This window comes from Anabas testudineus, chromosome 22, assembly GCF_900324465.2.
Source record: "Anabas testudineus chromosome 22, fAnaTes1.2, whole genome shotgun sequence".
NCBI classification, from domain to species: Eukaryota; Metazoa; Chordata; class Actinopteri; order Anabantiformes; family Anabantidae; genus Anabas; species Anabas testudineus.
In genome coordinates this window covers 800,633-819,546 of record NC_046630.1, presented here as the reverse complement: position 1 = coordinate 819,546, position 18,914 = coordinate 800,633, and the positions used below count along the sequence as shown (strand labels likewise).

General features: G+C 41.5%; 1 protein-coding gene across 2 annotated transcripts; it reads right to left on the bottom strand.

Moving 5' to 3' along the window:
• Positions 1-20: 20 nt before the first annotated feature.
• On the bottom strand, positions 21-18,646 carry strn3 (striatin, calmodulin binding protein 3). 2 transcript variants are annotated; one of them, XM_026340011.1, is made up of 16 exons: positions 18,119-18,646; positions 9,806-9,909; positions 8,663-8,736; positions 8,090-8,168; positions 7,610-7,771; positions 7,376-7,514; positions 6,737-6,872; positions 6,377-6,516; positions 6,104-6,282; positions 5,370-5,417; positions 5,087-5,208; positions 4,709-4,876; positions 4,480-4,620; positions 4,107-4,214; positions 3,799-3,885; positions 21-3,295 (listed from the first exon to the last, which is right to left on the bottom strand). In XM_026340011.1, exons 1-16 carry the CDS (start codon positions 18,374-18,376, stop codon positions 3,126-3,128), a joined length of 2,115 nt encoding a protein of 704 aa, XP_026195796.1. In that variant the 5' UTR covers positions 18,377-18,646; the 3' UTR covers positions 21-3,125. The 2 variants fall into 2 exon arrangements, with proteins under 2 accessions (XP_026195796.1, XP_026195798.1); XM_026340013.1 differs by lacking the exon at positions 18,119-18,646 and adding an exon at positions 15,810-15,870.
• Between the last annotated feature and the right edge of the window lie 268 nt (positions 18,647-18,914).

Here is an 18,914-nt window from a genome sequence, read left to right as displayed (position 1 = left end):
AGTCAGGACAGCAGCCTCTGTACAGGTACACCATTTAATAGTTATTATAGACATTTTATATACATTTCAACAGTTGGTATGTGGTACAGTCTTTAAAATTTGCTGTTTCATAGTTTGTAAATCAAAAACAAACAAAACTTACAAAACTCATCAAAACTTGCAAACTGATTCTTTTTTTTATCCATTTTTTGGAAGACTAGAAAAAATACTTTTATCGTATTAATCATGCATTACACAAACAAAAAAAGTCTTTAGTTACACAGTAAGTTGGGTGAAAATAAAAAGATTCTGTGATAAATCAGGAGCCGCTCGCGCTACAGATCCCTTCAGTTAAAAAAAATTAAATTAAAAACAAACCACCAGTGGATCAGAACAAACCACAACGATAAAAGAAAACGGGTCGGGACGTTCAGATGTTTTGTCCTGGACGAGAATAAAACTGACGACAGAAGAACTTGACTCGTGCTTGTTGAAGCCGTGATGAAGAAAATTCAAACCGTAACAGTGACAAGAAAAATCGGAGTGATATGAAGACGAAGAGGAAGAGGAGGAGTTTCTCTACGAGCAGTGTCAGGTCCTGAACCGACAGATTAACAGCTACCGTTTGTCTGGAGGGAAACAAAGTGATCAAGGATTTAATCCCACAGCAACAGTTTGAGGATCTGAAAGGTTTTGACAAAACCTTCACCGTATTTTGTTCAATTTATTTCTGAGATGTTTTCTGGAGTTTGGTGTTTAGAGTTAAACAGAGACGCAGCTGCTCTCATGCTTTCCACTAATTACTAAATACACAATTCCATCCTGTATTTCTGCTGTGATGAATCTTGAGATAAATAAAAAGATAAACATCAACTTTTATTCAGTATCTTCCATGAAGTTAAAGAACATCGTCATGTTTTTATTATCTGATCAGCCTGAAGGTTGAGACGGACAAACAGGAGAAACTCTCTTATTCATTTAGTTTAGTGTTTGTCTGACTTCACTCTCGCGGCTCATTAGCACGCTCGATGTCCTCCTCCACCTCGGCCAAGTCTCAACACTCCTCAGCAGCTGCCTCCCTCCTTTACTTTCTACATTTAGGGTGTTTTCAAAGCTGCAGCTTGTTTGCTCAGGTTCACATCAAATCTTATCGGCTCACCGGTGAAATGGGGCAACGAGAGAGTAAAGACAGGTTGAGACCCTGTTCTGTACCGGTGAAAGCAAAACGTCTTGAGAACTTCACTCTTTGCAGAGCAACTGTTGTTCGGATGTTCCCGACAAACCAAGAACCCAAAACAAAAAACAAACCAGTTTGGTTAAACCGGACTAAACAAGGCAGGTTTGAAAACATCTGCAGTAAACCCAGAGGTTTGAGGCTCGTCATGTGACGGGAAACGTCCAGGACTGGGCGGGAAAGAGGACCCGGAAACCTCCTCGGCATCGGTAACGAGACGTTTATAAAAAAGGATTAAAAAACTAGATTTATTTTACACAAACACAAAGAAACGTCCATGTGGAACTACAGTAACACTAAACACCCGAATCCTTCGCTTGTCACCTCAGTGGGGCTAAAACACAGGGCTCTGATAGGCCCACCAGGGGCTGAGGTGGAATCCTCTATCTCCAATCAGCATAAACTTCAGCAGAGACACAAACAGGAAATCTGATTTTTAACTGTGGTCGATTACATCAACAGCTCAGCTCTTTCATATTCAACATATTTAAAAACACTAGAAAGTTAAACTGGTTAAAATCTGAGAATCTGGGCTCTTTTTTTTTGGTTGTCATTTAATTATTTAAAAACCACAAGACGTTAAAACATCAAATCTTTTCTTCCTGTGATGATGCAGCTGAAATCTCTCTGCTGTAGCTGGAAGTCGATGCCTTAAAGGAAAAATCCTCCACAGATGTTCAGCTACACTTTCCAACAATTAATCCGTTTCATTCACTTTGTGCTATTAGTAAAAGTCACTTCCCACCACCCGGAAATATTTTTCTGGCCGATGCTGTCAGTGTGGCGACACACCACACAGCTCACGTGCTAACACAGCTGCAGCAGGAAACTTTACTTTGTCTTTACTGTAGGAGAAACTCAGAAATGATGCTGAGCTGCTCTTTTCGCAGCACATTTGGACATGAGGTAAGAGGTTATTGAATTTCCTGCTGCTGCTCATCATTACTGCTCGATGCTGTGGTGTAGAAAATGTTTCCACCCAGTCAAAACTCATGTCTTCAAACTGTCCCAAACCCAGAGATGTTTAAGCCGAGTAGAGCAGACAGCTTCAGTTCTTCCATTTCTTCGTTCACAGTTAATGCTTTGACCTACGATTATGAGACAGCGCCGGTGATTTCCTATTGTTTAGTTTGTCAAGCCCAGTGACTACATGTATACGGAGCCTCGTGCGTGACAGAATCCTCCAGTGTTAAAAACAAACCAGTGAGCGTTTCTTCACTTTACAGCGTCGGAGGTGGGTTCAATGGAAACAATAACAGAGCTGTACCACACAGACAAATCCACTGAATCAGGCTCACTGTTGGCTGGAGTCTCTTCATGGGAATTAAATGATTACTAAAATATAGAAAATCACAGACTTTGCCCTCAGAATTATATATAATATATTATGGACCCTCTCTGCTTCACAGGGACTGATCCTAAACATCCACTACTGACCGACAGACTTCAAGAAGAAAAACAAACCAAAACACTGAACATCTGGGGGATCTTTCCTTTAGGTCTGCTCCTGTCTGAGCTTCAGGAGGTTAAACTAGTGTTAACACAAGGGAAGGGGGCGGCTTCATGTAGTGTCGTCAGAGCTGTGTTCTGGACTCTGCAGACGGGGGGACAGGTGAGTTGCAGGTGAGCTTCTCTGCGTCGTCCTGCAGGTTGACACTGTTTCTGCAGCTTAACGTCTCTTCAGTCAGGCAGAGGAGACCACACCACTCCAACTCTTAACTTAAATCGTGTGTGTTTCGTCGTCCAGTACAAGTCCTCCTCACATCCAGTCTTTCATTAATATATTCTGTGTTCAGAAACCTGATCGGACCTGCATCCTGTTTGTGTGTGAACAGACTAGCCTGTCGAGCTCTCTCTCTCTGCCTGTCTGCGTCTTGCCCAGTGGGTCATCTGCTTCTCCTCTTATCCTGGTCTAGACGTAGACCCTGGCGAGGGCGTCGGCTCCAGCGGAAGCAATGTAGGCCTTAGAGGGGTGGAAGGCCACGTCGTAGATGGCCTCCTCGCTCTTCTTACGGTGAGCTGTGATCTCCTGAACGCACGTTTTACTGTCAAGATTCCACAGACGCAGAGAGCAGTCGTGACCTGAGGAAGAGGAGGAAACATTTAATGAATCATTTATTTAAAGAGGTCGTTTCATTCAGTTTACATGAACATACAAGACCTGGTTACCTATGCAGGTACACGTACTGTTTATGTACTATAGTAACATGGTTACTGTAAATCCACGTATCTATGCTGCAGAATTGTCTCCTAACCTATTATTTTAGAATAAAATAAATGGACAAAAATAAAGGTGTGGCGGAGTGCAGTGCAGCGAGACGGAGACAAGCAGGGAGACTCCTTTTCACAGCATGGTCTGAGCTTCAGCCCTGCTTTCTAAGGTCCTCCTGCAGAGGAGGAGGCGTTATGTGCACAAGCATGGACATGGAGTCAGTGCAGCGTCCTGCCTCTGACAAGCTTATAAATGATAACATATCTGAAATGGGACCAATGTACTAGAGCAGACTGTGGTGTGTAAAATGGTATAAAGAAGAATATTACAACTTGGATGTTGTTGGATGATGCATGTTTTTTAAGAGACTTACTTCCGGACATCAGGTAGATCCCGTTAGGATCCACAGCCAGACTGGTCACTGCGTCCAGGTGAGCTACCATGGCATGGATCACTTTACCTGCAGACAGACAGGACGGGTCAAAGAGGTAACACTTTCACACAATCAGTATTAACTGGACAGAGCAGCGTCCTAGGAAAGCTACGACATTTTTGGGAAGTAATCATATTTCATGAAGTGAAAAGAAATTTGTTTTTGTCAAGTTAGTCAAAGTCTTCACTTCAGAATCACATATATGAGCAGTTCCACAGTCTCTGGCAGAGATGTTAAAGCAGACTGACCTGACTTGTTATCGTAGAATTTGATGTGTCGGTCTTCATGTGCGGTGATGGTGACGGGCAGCGTGGGATGACTCACAACCTTATTTATATGATTCGAACCTGGGAGGGCTGAAGGGAGGGGTTTAACAGTGGCAACAAACAAAAGAAGAAAAAGAAGAAATGATGTAATGAAAGATGCAAAACATTATTACAACATCCACAGAACTAGGACTGTGGATTTCACCCCATCACTTCCATTAAAAATTCAATTCACTTTTATTTATATAGCAAATCACAAAAGTCCAGTATGGGCACCTGACAATTATTTTAAGGTAAACCTGAGAAACTGTGGACCCGTCCTTTAAGCTGTTTATGTCTGTGTGTGTTTTCTTACCGCTGTCTCCCTGGCCCTTCAGCACTAGTGCTTGCTGTGAGGTCTCGAGGTCGTACACCACCACATCTCCACTGTTAAAGGATGCTACCATGTGGGCCGGGTCACAACCGTTAAAGTCCACTGATGTGGGGATCCCGTGCTCTGCAGACAAAGACAATGAGAGTAAAAGATCTGAAAGTAGCTGTTATGTCCTGTGGTCTTCTGTGGGGGGCGCTCTCAGTGGTCTCACCCTTGTTTGTGTTGAAAGTGCTGATGCAGGGGTTTTTCTCTGTTGGATTCCACAGTTTCACTGTGCCGTCGGCCGAGCAGGACAGGAGGCGGTTCTTGATACCGCTGTAAGCCAATCCCCATACAGCATCCGTATGCCCCATCCACGACCCCGCCAGGACGCTGGGATCTGATTGGACAAGGACATGGGGTTAAGTGTTGTGAGTGAACAGCATTTACTCTTGTACAACTATGATGAATTGCCACTTAAAGTAGTGTTTTCTCTTCTGTTTGGGAATTTTTAAATAGTCAGACGGGGAATGTTTTTGTCAAGATTGAGACTTGAGGCTTAATTCATTTGGACAACGTTGTTCCAGAAGCACAGTGTGTGAGGGGGTACCGTAGGTGTCATAGGGATCGACGTTAGAGCTGGGGATATTCCACCACTGGATGGTTGAGTCAATGCCTCCACTGAAACACTGTTCACCACTGGAGGTCATTGCTAACGACAACACTGGACCACTGAAAGAAAGAGAGATCATTAGAAACAGAGACCTTCAAAAGCTTTTTTACTAATTGCCTGAGCCAAGTTATCTTTATAGAGGCCTTAAAAGAACGAATGTACTAAATGTGATATTACAGTAGGTGTGTGTGTGTGTGAGAGAGAGAGTGCAGACACGTACACGTGGGCTCTGAATGTGTAGATGGGTTCCACATCAAAAGAGGCACTTCTAGAAAGCAGCAGAAATAAGACATACAGACTGTTATTTAACACACCACCTTCCTCATCAGTAGGGAACATTTAAAAAGACTTTTTCTCCTTGAAGCTGAGCTCTGTTGTGATGTAAGGTACCACAGTAAATCCTGAGGGGAATTCTTTACAGGGATTATGTATAGGACACTGATGGGCTCTGTGTTTGACGTTTAGCTGAATAGTGTCAGAGAAATGCTGTGCTGAGGAGAAAATGAGATGTAAATGCTGGAGGATCTGTCAGGTCTGAGAAGAGGGGATTTTCCTCTGAAGCTAGTACAGAGAATCCACAAGTAGGAGCTGGAGGACGTGGAAGAAATATGGTCTAATGAGCTTTTTCCTTAACTGTGCAGATATATAGTATAAGAGCCCTAAAGTATGAACTGATACCAATACACCATCTTACAGTGTCAGTTCTACTGTTATCTGCAGAGACCAAATCAGCCACAGAAATTTCCCTTTTCTTAAACACATTAGCATGTTGTGGTCTTTCACAGGAACACAAACTGAAACCAGGAGACAAACTTGTCGACATGAAAGTGTTAAGTCTGACATTAATAGTGCTTTAAGCTGGTTCCTCGATAACTACAACAACATGTTTTTGATAATCTGTCACTCATTAACCAGTTCAGGTTGTGTTTGTGTCTAGTGGCGGTGTTCGGGTACTTTTTGGCAGGGACGGTCTTGGTGAGATTCCACAGTTTGAGCGTATGGTCCTCTGACACAGTGACCAGACAGGGCTCAACTGGGTGGAAGGCCAATGCTCGTACGCCGTCAAAGTGGCTTCGCAGCGTGTACTTTGGATTCCATGTCTTCCTGAACGAAGATTCCTTATTGGACGGCAGCTGAGACAAAGACATAATAAACAATGTGATTAAATTCAATAAATGTCTGTCTCCTAAACACCACCAACAACACATGGTTCTGTTTATGTCTCACATCATAGCTGTAGTCTGTTTCGTCGTTGGTGACAGTGAGGTCGGCGAGGTCTCCCAACCCCAGCACACTCTCTAACACGTCATCTGAACCCCCCAGCAGGAAGGTCTTCCCCCTACCAGCAGGAAACGGTAGAGGCTCCGCTAAAGACAGTAAGAGTCAATTAGAATATTTTATTTATATATATATATATATATATATATATATATATATATATATATATATATATATATATATATATATATATATATACACACACACATACACATACATATATACACACAATATAAATTTATATATAAATTTATATTTATATCTATCTCTACAGTCTCTTTCTACTGAACTAAATGATATGACTCCTACCCCACTCCGTGCCGTCTCCAGAACTCCGAGCCTCGCCCGCTCCCTCTCCATCTTCAGCCGTGACCAGGAAGTCAAACTCCTTCAGAGCCTCCTCCGTGTCAGCATCATCCTCCGACGCCAAACCCTCATTACCAACCTTGACAACACAAGACATATGTATATTTTGATTTTTGACTTGATTTGTTTCTCTCCCTCATTTCTGCTCATGAAGACTGCAATCTGCAGCTACATGTCAGTAGTGATGACAAACTGCAAAGCTGCTCTTCCACATTATCCCTGCATTTTGCACAAAGCTGAAAATGTTTTTGAGGAACTTTATATCCTCGATATAAAAAGTCGATCACTTTTATCAGCTTTTAAAACGTGCTTTTTCGACCAATCACCACTATTTAATGTTAAACTTAAAAGCACCAAACTGCATGTGAGCTTTCACATGGATGAACCAGGCTTGCTTGTCCACTTGCCCCTGCAGTTGGAGAGCAGACTTTGGCTTTCTCTATAGCAGGACAGTTACAGTATATAAAGGTTTCTGTGCAGCTTTCGAAACCCAAACTATTTCCAAATCCCATTTTCTTTGTCTTGTGCAGCATCTGACTGGATGATGCAGCAGAGCCCAGATGCCAAAATGATGGTGTGTACCTTGGTCTTGTGTTTCTTGGGCCGATGGTGTTTGTCTGTGGTGATGTCATCCATCAGGTCACCCTCCTCATCCTCATCTTCATCACTATCCTCTGGGTTCTCCAGGAAGTTGAATGTCTCCAGAACGTCACCTGGACTCCTTAGCACAAAATCACACAGTTACACATGAGTTCTGTGGGATATTTAACCACCAGCGTGTAACTGTACGTGCCAGTGTGTGATCTATGTGTGAACCTCTTGCTGTCCTTGCGGCGCTCTGTCCCGTTTATCAGGTGCTGCAGATTCTTGTTTTCTACTGATCCATTCTGCTCAGAGCCCGACAGTCCGAGCAGAGAGCGAACTCTCTGAGTACGAACGTCCAGAATTGTGTCCGTGTACCCTACTTCCTGCAGGTACCTGAAAATACACAAACACAGTAAACTGAATATCCAGATGGTTTGGACTGTAGCCATCTGAAGAGATCTTGTGCATTTGTCATTATTTTATTAAAGATTGACAGATTCATGCATTAATTGACAAGTTAATTAATTCAAGAAAATTATCAGCTGCAATTTTAGATTTGACAGAAACAAAAACTGAATCCAGATTATCCAGTATGTACATTATCTACATTAAGAGTCTCTGTGAAAACCTTAAATCTATTAAATACTGGACAGGAACAACAAATCCAAGACGGTGGGAAGGATTTAAGTAAAAATGTAGGGAAGTTCTTACTGTCTGAGTAGCTGTCTTCCTTGTTTCCAAGTGAGCTGACTGTTGGCAGGAACAGCAGAAACATCAGAGTCTTTGGTGTCTACAGGACAAACACACACAAAAGACAGAATGAGGAGATACTGACAAATCTAACTAAATGGGATTAGTTGGGGTTTTCTGTATACGTCTGTGAGGCCTTGAGAGTAAAAAACTAAAAGCAGCAGGATTTTAAAAAGTTGACACTCTGTAAAATGTAAAGAGAGTTAGGATTCGATGATTTGCAAATAAAGAAAAACTTTGATTTGTTTTTATTATTTCTTTATTAGACTGGTATCAGTCAGTGAACGTATCCATCAGGAGAATTACAGAGAAGTAGACTTGGTGTATCTTTACTTTAAACATTGGGAGGAAGTGGTGAAAAGAGGAGGAGATGAAAGCAGAATGTGGAGCTGAGAAGCAAAGAGACAAATAGATTAAAGGGGAGGGTAAAGGTGACGGTGAATTAAGTGTACTTCTGATGTGAGGAGTGAAAAATTGATTCAGACAGACTGCAGGTTAATACACTAACCTGCGCGTCCACAGTGCCTCACCTACCTGATTCAAAGCTTGGCATCTTCATCTCCCCTTGGTTTAACTCTGTTCCATATTTTAACTTGTGATATTTTGCTCTGAGGAGGAAACAAAAAGTATTTTAAGGTCCAGAAAACACAAACAGAAAGAGCTGACTACTTAGAGAAGCTACACAAACACTAAACACTTTAGATTGATAAATGGCAAAGCCTGTGTTGTTCTTCTAGGGTTAATAATTAAAATAAGACCTTGGGCAAAAGCTCTAAATTCAAAGATGTAGCAGAGTTTTGTTGACTCTGATTCACCAGTTTGAGCTCATGGGACACACTTTAATAGTCTTTACCATTTTTATCTTTAAATATATTTTCTCATATTTAAAAATGCTTTTTCATGAATGTTACCTAGAATATGGGAAATACTTTTAGTCACGGTATATGCTTGGTAAAATATAGCCCAGCACAGCAGCAATGCAGCTCCCAATATTAAACACCTACGGTACTTATATTAGTTTACAGGGTGCGTGTCACATTTGACTATTTTACCAAGACTCCTGCCTTAGTGTCTGGTAAAAATTCAGACTTACACTTATTGTATGTCAGAGCAGTTAATATTGGAATGAGTTACATTTTGCATGTGTTCCTAATAAAATGGACATGGAGGGTAAATGCAACAATGCAGACTTGTTAATTTAACATTTAATTTAATTTATAACTTAATATCTGAAATAACAGCAGGTTTCTTCCTCTACACTGTCTCCTGGTGCTGCTCAATGGCGTTGTTGGGTTTTCTATACAATTCTGTATACAGTTATATTTATAAGGTCTTAAACCTTAAACACTGTAAAGAATTCAACAATTGTGTTTTAATTCAGAACAAGCCCATATTATATATAACTGCCTCTTTCTGTATCCACTGTTTACCCTTCATTTGATTGGAGTGGACTTGCAAATATTCATTTCTTGTCTGATATATCTATGGAGTTTCCTGGGGTCTGACTTGTTGAAGTTTTACATTGAACTTTGACCTCTGAATGACAATGTAAGAAGGAAATCTGACAATTGGGTTGGAAAATTACAGCAGGGATAGAAAATAAAGAACATGATTTATAATAAAAGATCTTAAACATGAAATCTCTTTCATCTTCTCAGCTTTAAAGTCTTTTCTTACCTTTCCTGCTTTAAAGCGTATTCTAACATTTTTATTCTTCTAACCAGGTCGTTCTTCAGGTTCTCCTGACCTTTCCTCTCCCCCTGCAGGAACGCTATCCTCGCCTGAACAAACACACAGAGAAAAGATGATTAATTCAGTTGCCATCAGCCACACTGAACAGAATCATGGGTCAATCAGAGGCAGAAATCAAGATCCACTTTTACTTCTGATGACTCCCTAACACAAACCAGGCCTACAGAACAAACATGGCAAAGAATCACGAGCTGAACGGTGATAAAGATTGCTGTGACAGTCTACACCTGTAGACATGCATCTAATATACACAGATGGGAAACGGGCTAAATCAGTTAGTGCCAGCCCTAAATGTTTATCGTTATCTGGATATGAAATTTTATCCATGTTGCAAAGCTCTACTGTGAATCGTTTTTGGATTGGATTTTGGACTGAGATGTTAGTGTTCTCCACCATCATCCTCTAAACATCACGCGTGTTTTGGAGATACGTACGCTGAAGCTGTTCTGGTGGTGTGTGTTGATTGTGGAGAACACTGTCTAACATTTCGAGGGTAGAGAGAAACACTGAGCACTTCCTTCACAGCAGAACCTCCAGATCCTTCAGCACTGTCCAACAGCAGCACTTCTTGTCTGACTGCCCACACCTGTCTCACTGTCCATCTGTCTGTCCCTCTGTGAGCAGCTGCTCCTTGAAACTCAACACTGATGGAGGTTGCAGGCTGAAAACTATTTATACTAACACACACGCTGGGGGCTCTTTTCAAGGGTATCCATAGCTGGGGTTTGGGATGTTGGGGTATGAAGGTTCTCTAGTGAAGGTCGGCATAATGACGGGGGAACCAGGGGTCCTCCCCGGGCAGGAGAAAGAGAGAGAGACAGACTGGGAGAGGAGGAGAGAAGTTGGGAGTCTTTAAGAACTGGGACGTCTGGGAGGAGGATTACACAACACGCCACACTAATTCAGCTGTGCCCCGATTGGCCAACTCTGTGATTGACAGCCACAGCTCCACATCACCCCAGAGATCCATCCGACATACCAGAAGATGAACGAGTGTGTGTGGAGGTCCTGTAGGTATGTACGAGAAGCCCCACACACCATAAACAAGCCAACCTCTGAACCATGTTCAGCGTTTAAGAGGACTTTAACAGGAGTGTTTGGTGATTTCACATGTTCACTAGAGGAAAACTGCTCCTGAAAACTAACCTCCAGAGCAGTGATTTCACTATGAGTCATAAACAGTTACAGGGATTTAATTGTGACATATGTCACAGATGTGCTGGTTCTCCTACACCTCCGTGAAACAGCACTGACTGGAGTCTTTCCATCCTTACTTAGCAAATTCACAATCAAACTGTCTTTGATTATTGCTATCACAGATTTCAGATTTCCTGCTTTCTGACCGACTCTCTCTCTCTCTCTGGAGGCGTCAACATGACTTCACACCTGCTGAACTTTTACAACTACACTCTGGACTAATCTAAACATGATCCTGGGCTGTGAGTCTGAACTGTGTGTTTGTCCCATAAAAAGCAGCTGCTAACTCCGAATCTTTTCGCAGCCACTTCCTCTGGATTTCTGGAGTTTTCTAGTCTGTTCTCAGCTTAAGACTGATGTCACACCACCCCTCCCCACCCTGTGCACCTGGTGACCATGAATCAAGCGCTCCTTAGGGAGTGAGAAAGAGTGAGGTCAGAGGACCAGGGTGATGATGATGACGAAGATGTATGTGTGTGTGGATATGAGGTGAGCTCACTGGGCCAGATTTACTAGGCTGAGAGATCAGATCTGGCTGAAAGGGGGGGGTAACAGGGGGTGAGAGTCATCAGGGCCATTCCTCTGAACAACTGCATCTCTCTCAGACACACACACACGCCTAAAGTTAAGATAACACCACCAACGCTGTTCCTGCAGGGAAAAGACACATTTATAACAATAAATGGGTCTCCATACGTCAACATTTTAGGTTTAATCTGAAAAATAAAAGTTGTCATGTTGCTTTAATCCATTTCATTTTGTGTCTGACTCAGGCCGTGTGTGTGGCTTTTATTTCAGGCTGGTCTACTTTTAGCGTCCAGCTGGGAGCGGGCTGTCAGAGCAGGGCCCAGTAGGCCAGGACACCTAATTACAGCCTCCCGTCCCGCAGCCCTACTCTCTTTACCAAAACACGGAGCCACCACAGCACTGCCCCACCTACTGATATGACTTCCAACACTCCTCAGGTAACAAAGTGACCTTTGACCTCCATCTTCATATTTGAGAAGCTATAAAGAGTTGATGTTTCAAGTGGAAACTCACATAATGACTTCTTCACAAAAAATGACCTGAAACTTTAGTGTCTGGTTCTTCTAGTGCTGGATTTCACAAAATGTTTTTTTACTCAGATGTCAGTAAAAGTCTGTCCTCATCTTTACGTTCCATTGGTTAATGTCTGCAGTTGTTAAACAAGCATCTGATGTTTTCCTTCATGGGAACTTTTATGGGAACATGAGATCTTCAGGTTCCTGCTGTGGTCAGTAACCAAAACAGAGTCCAACTCATCCAACCACTCTGTTGTAGAGCAAGATTGAAATATTGCAGGTACACATAATCCATCGCCAAAGATTTACATATCAGGTTTTGTGTTCTTCTGCATGGCACGGACACAAGCACCGTCTGACATGGACAGTACCGTAAACCGCACTAATGAACTCCTCAGACCAGTCACCAAAACCGACTCTAAACATAATTAACCTGTTTCACCAACTATACACGAGTCCCGTTCGACAGTATGGAGAGAGTGTATTGATGGGAGCTACAGAAGCAAAGTCGACTGCTCAAAACAAAAATAATAACTATATTCATTCCAGAAAAACTGTAAAAAGCGCCAAAATGTTGTGATTTCAGCTTCTCAATAAAATTATTTCCTGCTTTTCTTTGTCAGATCTTTGTAATTTACAAATTTTTGGACTTTTTAAATTTTCAGGTAAACAAAACAAGACATCTGAACATGTCACAGACAGACAGACTTCTGAATCTTCAACCTTTTGTTTTTCTATCATCTTGATCCATCTCCCTAAATAAAATGTTGTTTGGCTCAGCTACAGTCACAACGATCTTCTGGAGATTCTGCACCTTCTGCAGACCCCATCACTCACTAAACAAATGTTACGTCAGGTAGGTGAGAACTTACTTGCAACTGGACAGTGTCCATACATTTAGATATAATATGAGAAAACAGCTTTGGTAGTGGACTATGTTTATATCAACAACAAAAATGTGACTGGGTGCAAATGAGGGAGTCCAGGATACTGTAGCACACACCTGTGAGAGCTTTGCATTATCATCCGTGATCAAAAAAAAGAGCAATAAACAGGCTTTTTGTCTCATTCATCTCTGACTCTAGACTGTTTTAATGTCTATTTTATGTTGCACTATTAGTCATTAGTCAAACATTTCATTGCCCTGTATATATGCTGAACATGGGGAACTGACGATAAACCTGAACCTGCGATTTCACACCAACAGCTCTGTCACCAACACCTGAAAAACACCTGTGATCTAGAAATAGTATCACCTTGTGGGCTGAGCTCAAACGTAGTTCCTGGAACTATTCCCCGGAGTTGAGTACAGTGGAAACAATAGCAGAAGCAATGACAACAGACACATGTAACCTTACACCTTAAGTCTGTGCGAGGGAGAACAATTTCCTCAAACTTATCTTCCTGAACCAAGTGCCTGAGCGGCTTTAGGGTATAACGCTGCTGTTTAAAGTCTCTTCTGCTTTAAAATGACTTTCATAAGAAAACTTCAGCCGTTTGTAACATCTCATCTGACTCACAGCAATTTCTGTATTGACACGTCAGCTGTGTAACACGATTACTTTTGACCGAAAGGCTCATTGTTACGTTCAGTTACAGATACTTTCATCATAAATCACCCAGTTTATTAAAGTTATTGTGAGAAGTTTTGTGTGACACTTAAGAATCAATTTTGATAAAGCAGCCCTTTCGTCTCTTTCCAAGAAGTCAGCTGAAGCACAGAGATTTCAGATTTCGCTTACACACAGGTTACTCATAGAAATGAGGTTACACAGGTAACCTCATTGCTGCAAACTGATGTGTACATGCAGCACGTCAGTGAGACTTATTTCTCTATCACAAACAAATTCCTGCTGTATGTATATAGTTATTAATTACCATTAACACAACGAGAGAAGTGCCCTCCTCTCTCACCTACTGTTTATACGCAAGTCATATAGTGTATTTTGTTGTCTTTGCCCGGCTTGTTCATGCTTGTGCTTGCCACTGTACATTTTTGTTGATCTTCTTACGGTGTGTATGCACGTTCAGAGCCACCAGAAACCAGAGTCAAATTCCTTCCATGCGTAGACATACTTGGCCAATAAACTCGATTCTGATTTAACAGACATGCAGTTCAAAGTCTTCAGATTTCTACAGGCCACTGTGTGTTCATTTCCGATGGTCTGTAAAGATCTCTGCTGTCATGCAGACCCTTTACTACTTTCCCCATCTGCAAACTTTTGCCCTGCACATGCATACTGGTAAAAATATAATTAGAAACCTGGTTACACCCATACATGGCAAAGAAATCAGCGTTCTCCAGCAGAAATCTACCTGGGAAAACAACATTTCACTTATCCACCACCCTAAAGTTTGACAGTTAGGAAAGCGGCTACTGGAGGAATTCGATAGTAACCAAGTTATGTCAGCGTAAGTCTTGTATTTCCACAGGGACAAATCCTGAGCATTTTACACTACATAATAACTACAGAAGCTGCTGAAATGAAATGAACAGAACGTCTTAAACTCTGACACAATGCTCCATGCACGTCTGAGATTACTCTCAGATCCTAAATTTAAAACCTTTTTCATGCGTAGGGAGAAGGCTGTCAGGTCATCTCTATGGGAAGTCAAAACGTTTTACGTCTTCCTCCAGCTGCTCTAATGGCAGCAGAAACAGACTCAGCATCAATATTTTACAGCTCAGGTCCTTTTAACAAGCTGATCTACTGCTTCTTCCTGAGGAGCTTCAACAGGGCAACGCTCATCTTCTCTGAGCCATTCTACAGTTAAATCACCTGATCTCAAATCACGTGTTCTGCTCCATCTCCACAAACACTGCTGTGTGTACAGAGTGTATAAGAAGCACGCTGTCGCTGGAATGATCGTCCTTCTGGATACAATGATACCGAAACTGCACGCAGGGCTCAATCTGTCACCTGTGCCCGGTTTACACAGTAAACACAAATAAACTGAACCAATGTGATTGTTCCGCTGTGCTGAAGAAAATCACTGACACTCTCAAACTGAATACACATCATCATCCTCCAATCCACAATTTTACACTGACTTTAAATCAATAACAAACGGGCTGATAATTTACAGTTAGATTTTAGGTTTCTAATATTTCAATGCGATTTTATTCTTCAGTCCAAAACTAAGCTGATGAACGCTTCAGAGTATTTGTGTCTGTTTCAAGCCCATCTGAGGAAGCATGAAGATTAGGCAAATTAGACCAATAACGGATTAAAAAGCCTAAAAGGCACAGTTCTTTCAGTGTTTCCTACCGATTTACTGTTATGCGACCATGACAACATTTATCTGGTTATTTTTCTACCTTGTTACGTCAACATCTTCAGTTCTTAAATAAATAAATAAATAAATAACATTAAAGGTTTCTTTGGAATTAGCACATTTTTCAAAAAACTATATTCTCCCAATCCACATTAAAATAAATAACCTGTGTTTACAAAATGTCTTCCTGTATTCCCCAGTTTTGGTTTCAGGAGCTCATGTGAGAATATTTGTTTCCTTTCATCAGAGATAATACAGCTGAATAACTTTTGGGTGTTAAAACTGCTCTGATAAATGTTAGTGGCTGGCTCTACGATATTCATGGTACCGTTTCCTGCCTTTTGAGTTATTGCCCAGTCATCTCTCTCCTGCAGTTGAGGTTAACAAATAGGAATGTCGACACCTTCACTTACATTCACGTCTTATCTGAAGTTCTGACAGAGTCATGCAGAAGGCATCCAGAGTCACAGTACAACAAGTCCTAGCAGAGCAACGTGGACTGAGACCGTCATTGCTGCTGGGTGTGTTCTACGAACAACACGTCAAGTGTCACATGTTTCAGCACTTCATTCCATCTTCCTGCAACAATCACTCAACGCAACTGAACAAACAAATCTACACAACGAGACTGAGTACGTTAGACTGATCTCTTGATTCAATGATGATTCATTTACTTTACATAAAAAACAAATTTGCCAAAGAGATTTCTTCATTTATCACTCTTGTTTCCTTTACATATAAATCTGAGCAAAGTTCACATTATAGACTAAAGTCATCTAATTTCTCTGCTATAAAACTGGGGGTGGAGGATTGATTTCCCACTGCAAATAGAAACTGTCAGCAACTCATTTTTATAGGCTACAGATCTTAAACATTGAGAGTAGTAAACCTGCAGAGGACATGACAGAGTGCACAATAAAAGTTCAAGAGTAGAATGTGCCGTTTTCTCTTTAGTGCTGTTATTTTCAAGGAAAAACTGAAACAAACCTGAAGTCAACATACAAGATGTTCACAAGCTTCACTTCATATGAATCAAAATGCTCTGAAATGACGTGAGGCAAGTTTATATGGAAAAGATATGTCTGTCAACACGGTGAATAAAGAGGATTTAAGGTTAGTGAAGAAAGTACTTAACTGTAATAGTGCTCTAAAAAAACAGATTATTTCCCTGTATGGTTTAAACATAACAGCTGCCAGTTATTTTTAGTTATAACCAAACTCTGCAGCTCTAAAAATTGCCAAAATTCAGGTTATACTTTACTACAATGAAATCCATGTTTTAATTAATGAGCAGTTCAAATCCCAAAGACATTCAGTTTAATGTTAAATAAAAACGGAGAATGGATTATCTTGTGATAATTAACCAACTAATTTAATGAAATAGTAATAAATGCAACAATAAATATTAAAACAGATAACATCTTTAGTCTGATGAAGAATCTGATAATGCCTGGAGCAAGTATTTATTTGAATATCCGTTTTCACACAATAAGATACTGGAAAACATAACTTTTACCATTTTCTGTTGTGAAAATGTTTAGTAACACCTGAAATTAATTAGCTGCAGCTCTAATTACATAGGTAATTAGAGTTGACATGATTTTAACAGTGTGAAATTAGTACATAAATGCTGTGTCTATTGTACACTACATTTGAAAGCTATTACTGTAGTTACAGTTACTTAACATATTAAGATCTTACATGAAATGCTGTGTTGATGTATGATGCACTCTTAATTAAGCTACTAAACAGATGTAATATACTTCACTAATGTGAAGATCACACTAATACTAAATGTTTTATTTTGCTTTTGTCGTACAATATGTAAAAAATCTTGCCAATAACAATAATAATAATAATAATAATAAGACAATAAAAAGTACATCACTCAGGAGAAAGATTTTCACTTCTTAATACCTGCGTTTACTTAATCTTAAATACTCCTTCTAAAGTATTTCTACGCTGTTATATACTTACTTTTACTTCAGCCAGGACTTTCTGTAGTAACATAATTCATCGTAATCACGGTAACGTCCCTTCTCAAAGGATACGATCTGATTCTACTGTAAACACTGCGCTTTTATTGGAGCTGTTTTTACTCACAGTGCTTATTTTAAATGTCCGTGTTCTCTTGTTTTACAGTGTTTCTCGGGACTTTAGCTTTCGTAAAATGCTTCACTACTAGCCAACGTTACCTTAGCTAGCGTGACAAACCAAAATGGCTGAATAAAGATATAATCTGATAGTCAGCTGAATTCACTTCCCTTTTACTAACATTTCACTTCATGTACACAATCCAAACGTTTCTAAATCAACACGTCATTAGAGACAGAAACCTGCAGTCGAAAAGAGGAGAGTCACAACAACAGAGCTGCACTAGAGCTAAGCTAGCTATGACAGTTAGCTCCAGCTGAGCTAACGGTAACCCGGCGAATTCTGCTCTTCGTGAACCCTTAGCTTAGCTTCTTAGCCTGCCAGGCTAGGGTTCCAAACATTGGGCTGGAGGACGGTGCAATGTCCGGTCATTGTCACTGAACTGTTGCGCGTGGTGTTAAGTAGGGTTTGGTGTGTTAAACACCATCAGATTTTATTTTGGTTGGTTTGGTATTTATTTTGGTAAGCACTGCACTCGATACCGTGCCTGTTTGTTGTCGTTTTTAGCTTGTGTTAGCTCGATCGGCATTCTGCGCTAGGCTAGGTTAAGCTAAGCGGGCTAACTAACCTGGAGTTCGGCCCTCTCCACTTCCCAGTGCGCCCTCTCCATCTCGAACCGGGCCCACTCGTGCTGGATGTAGTGCAGGATGCCGGGGATGGTGTACTGTTGCTGCGGCCGGGGCAGCTCGTCTGGCTGGTGCGGCACCATGACCCCTCCACCTCCGATCGGCGGATTAGGGCTGCTGTTGTTTCCCTGCTGCTGCTGCGGTGGAGCCTGTCGCTGGGTGCCCGCTCCGACCCCTCCTCCGCCGGGGTGCTCTTCCATATTTTTTTTTTTTTTTTTTTTTAGAAAAGTAGAAGGAAAGTCCCAGGCAGCCACGCTCCGCTCAATGATTCCCTTTCCCACTAAAGCCGTGTCTCTGCTCCGTGTCTGTATCGCTGGGTCCGCCGCGGTCTGCGAGGCTAGCTGCCCCCGGAGGACTGCAGTGAGTGCGGCTGGTTGCGGACGCGGTGTTTGTGTGTGGCGCTAACCGGCCGCCATTACTGCTCTCTCCCTGGATCCGATGATCACGGAGGGAGAACCCAGCCGCGCTGCATGACGGGACATCCATCCTGGGTTTCTCCTTATGTCATCCATATGTGCCATTCAGGGTGCGCGAAAAGCGTCGGAAATTAAACTACACCCAGGATTCAGCCTGAATCCTGATGTTACTGTTGTTACTTCACTTAAGATGAGAAAATAAAGGTCAAATAACTCCTCCATGAGCGGCCACAACAGTAAAATGCACAGTGCAAAAACTGATTTAAAAAAGATATCAGTCAGTTCTGGTCTGTGGAATCACTACTTCTACCGTTTATACTTT

Excerpts from the sequence above, each read along its gene's own strand:
- strn3 (XM_026340011.1), bottom strand. The coding sequence starts at position 18,376 with ATGGAAGAGCACCCCGGCGGAGGAGGGGTCGGAGCGGGCACCCAGCGA. Across the intron at positions 5,418-6,103 it reads AAGACCGTCCCTGCCAAAAA|AAGTGCCTCTTTTGATGTGG; the intron begins GTACCCGAACAC and ends GCTGCTTTCTAG. Across the intron at positions 4,215-4,479 it reads GAAGGGCCAGGGAGACAGCG|CCCTCCCAGGTTCGAATCAT; the intron begins GTAAGAAAACAC and ends CCCTCCCTTCAG.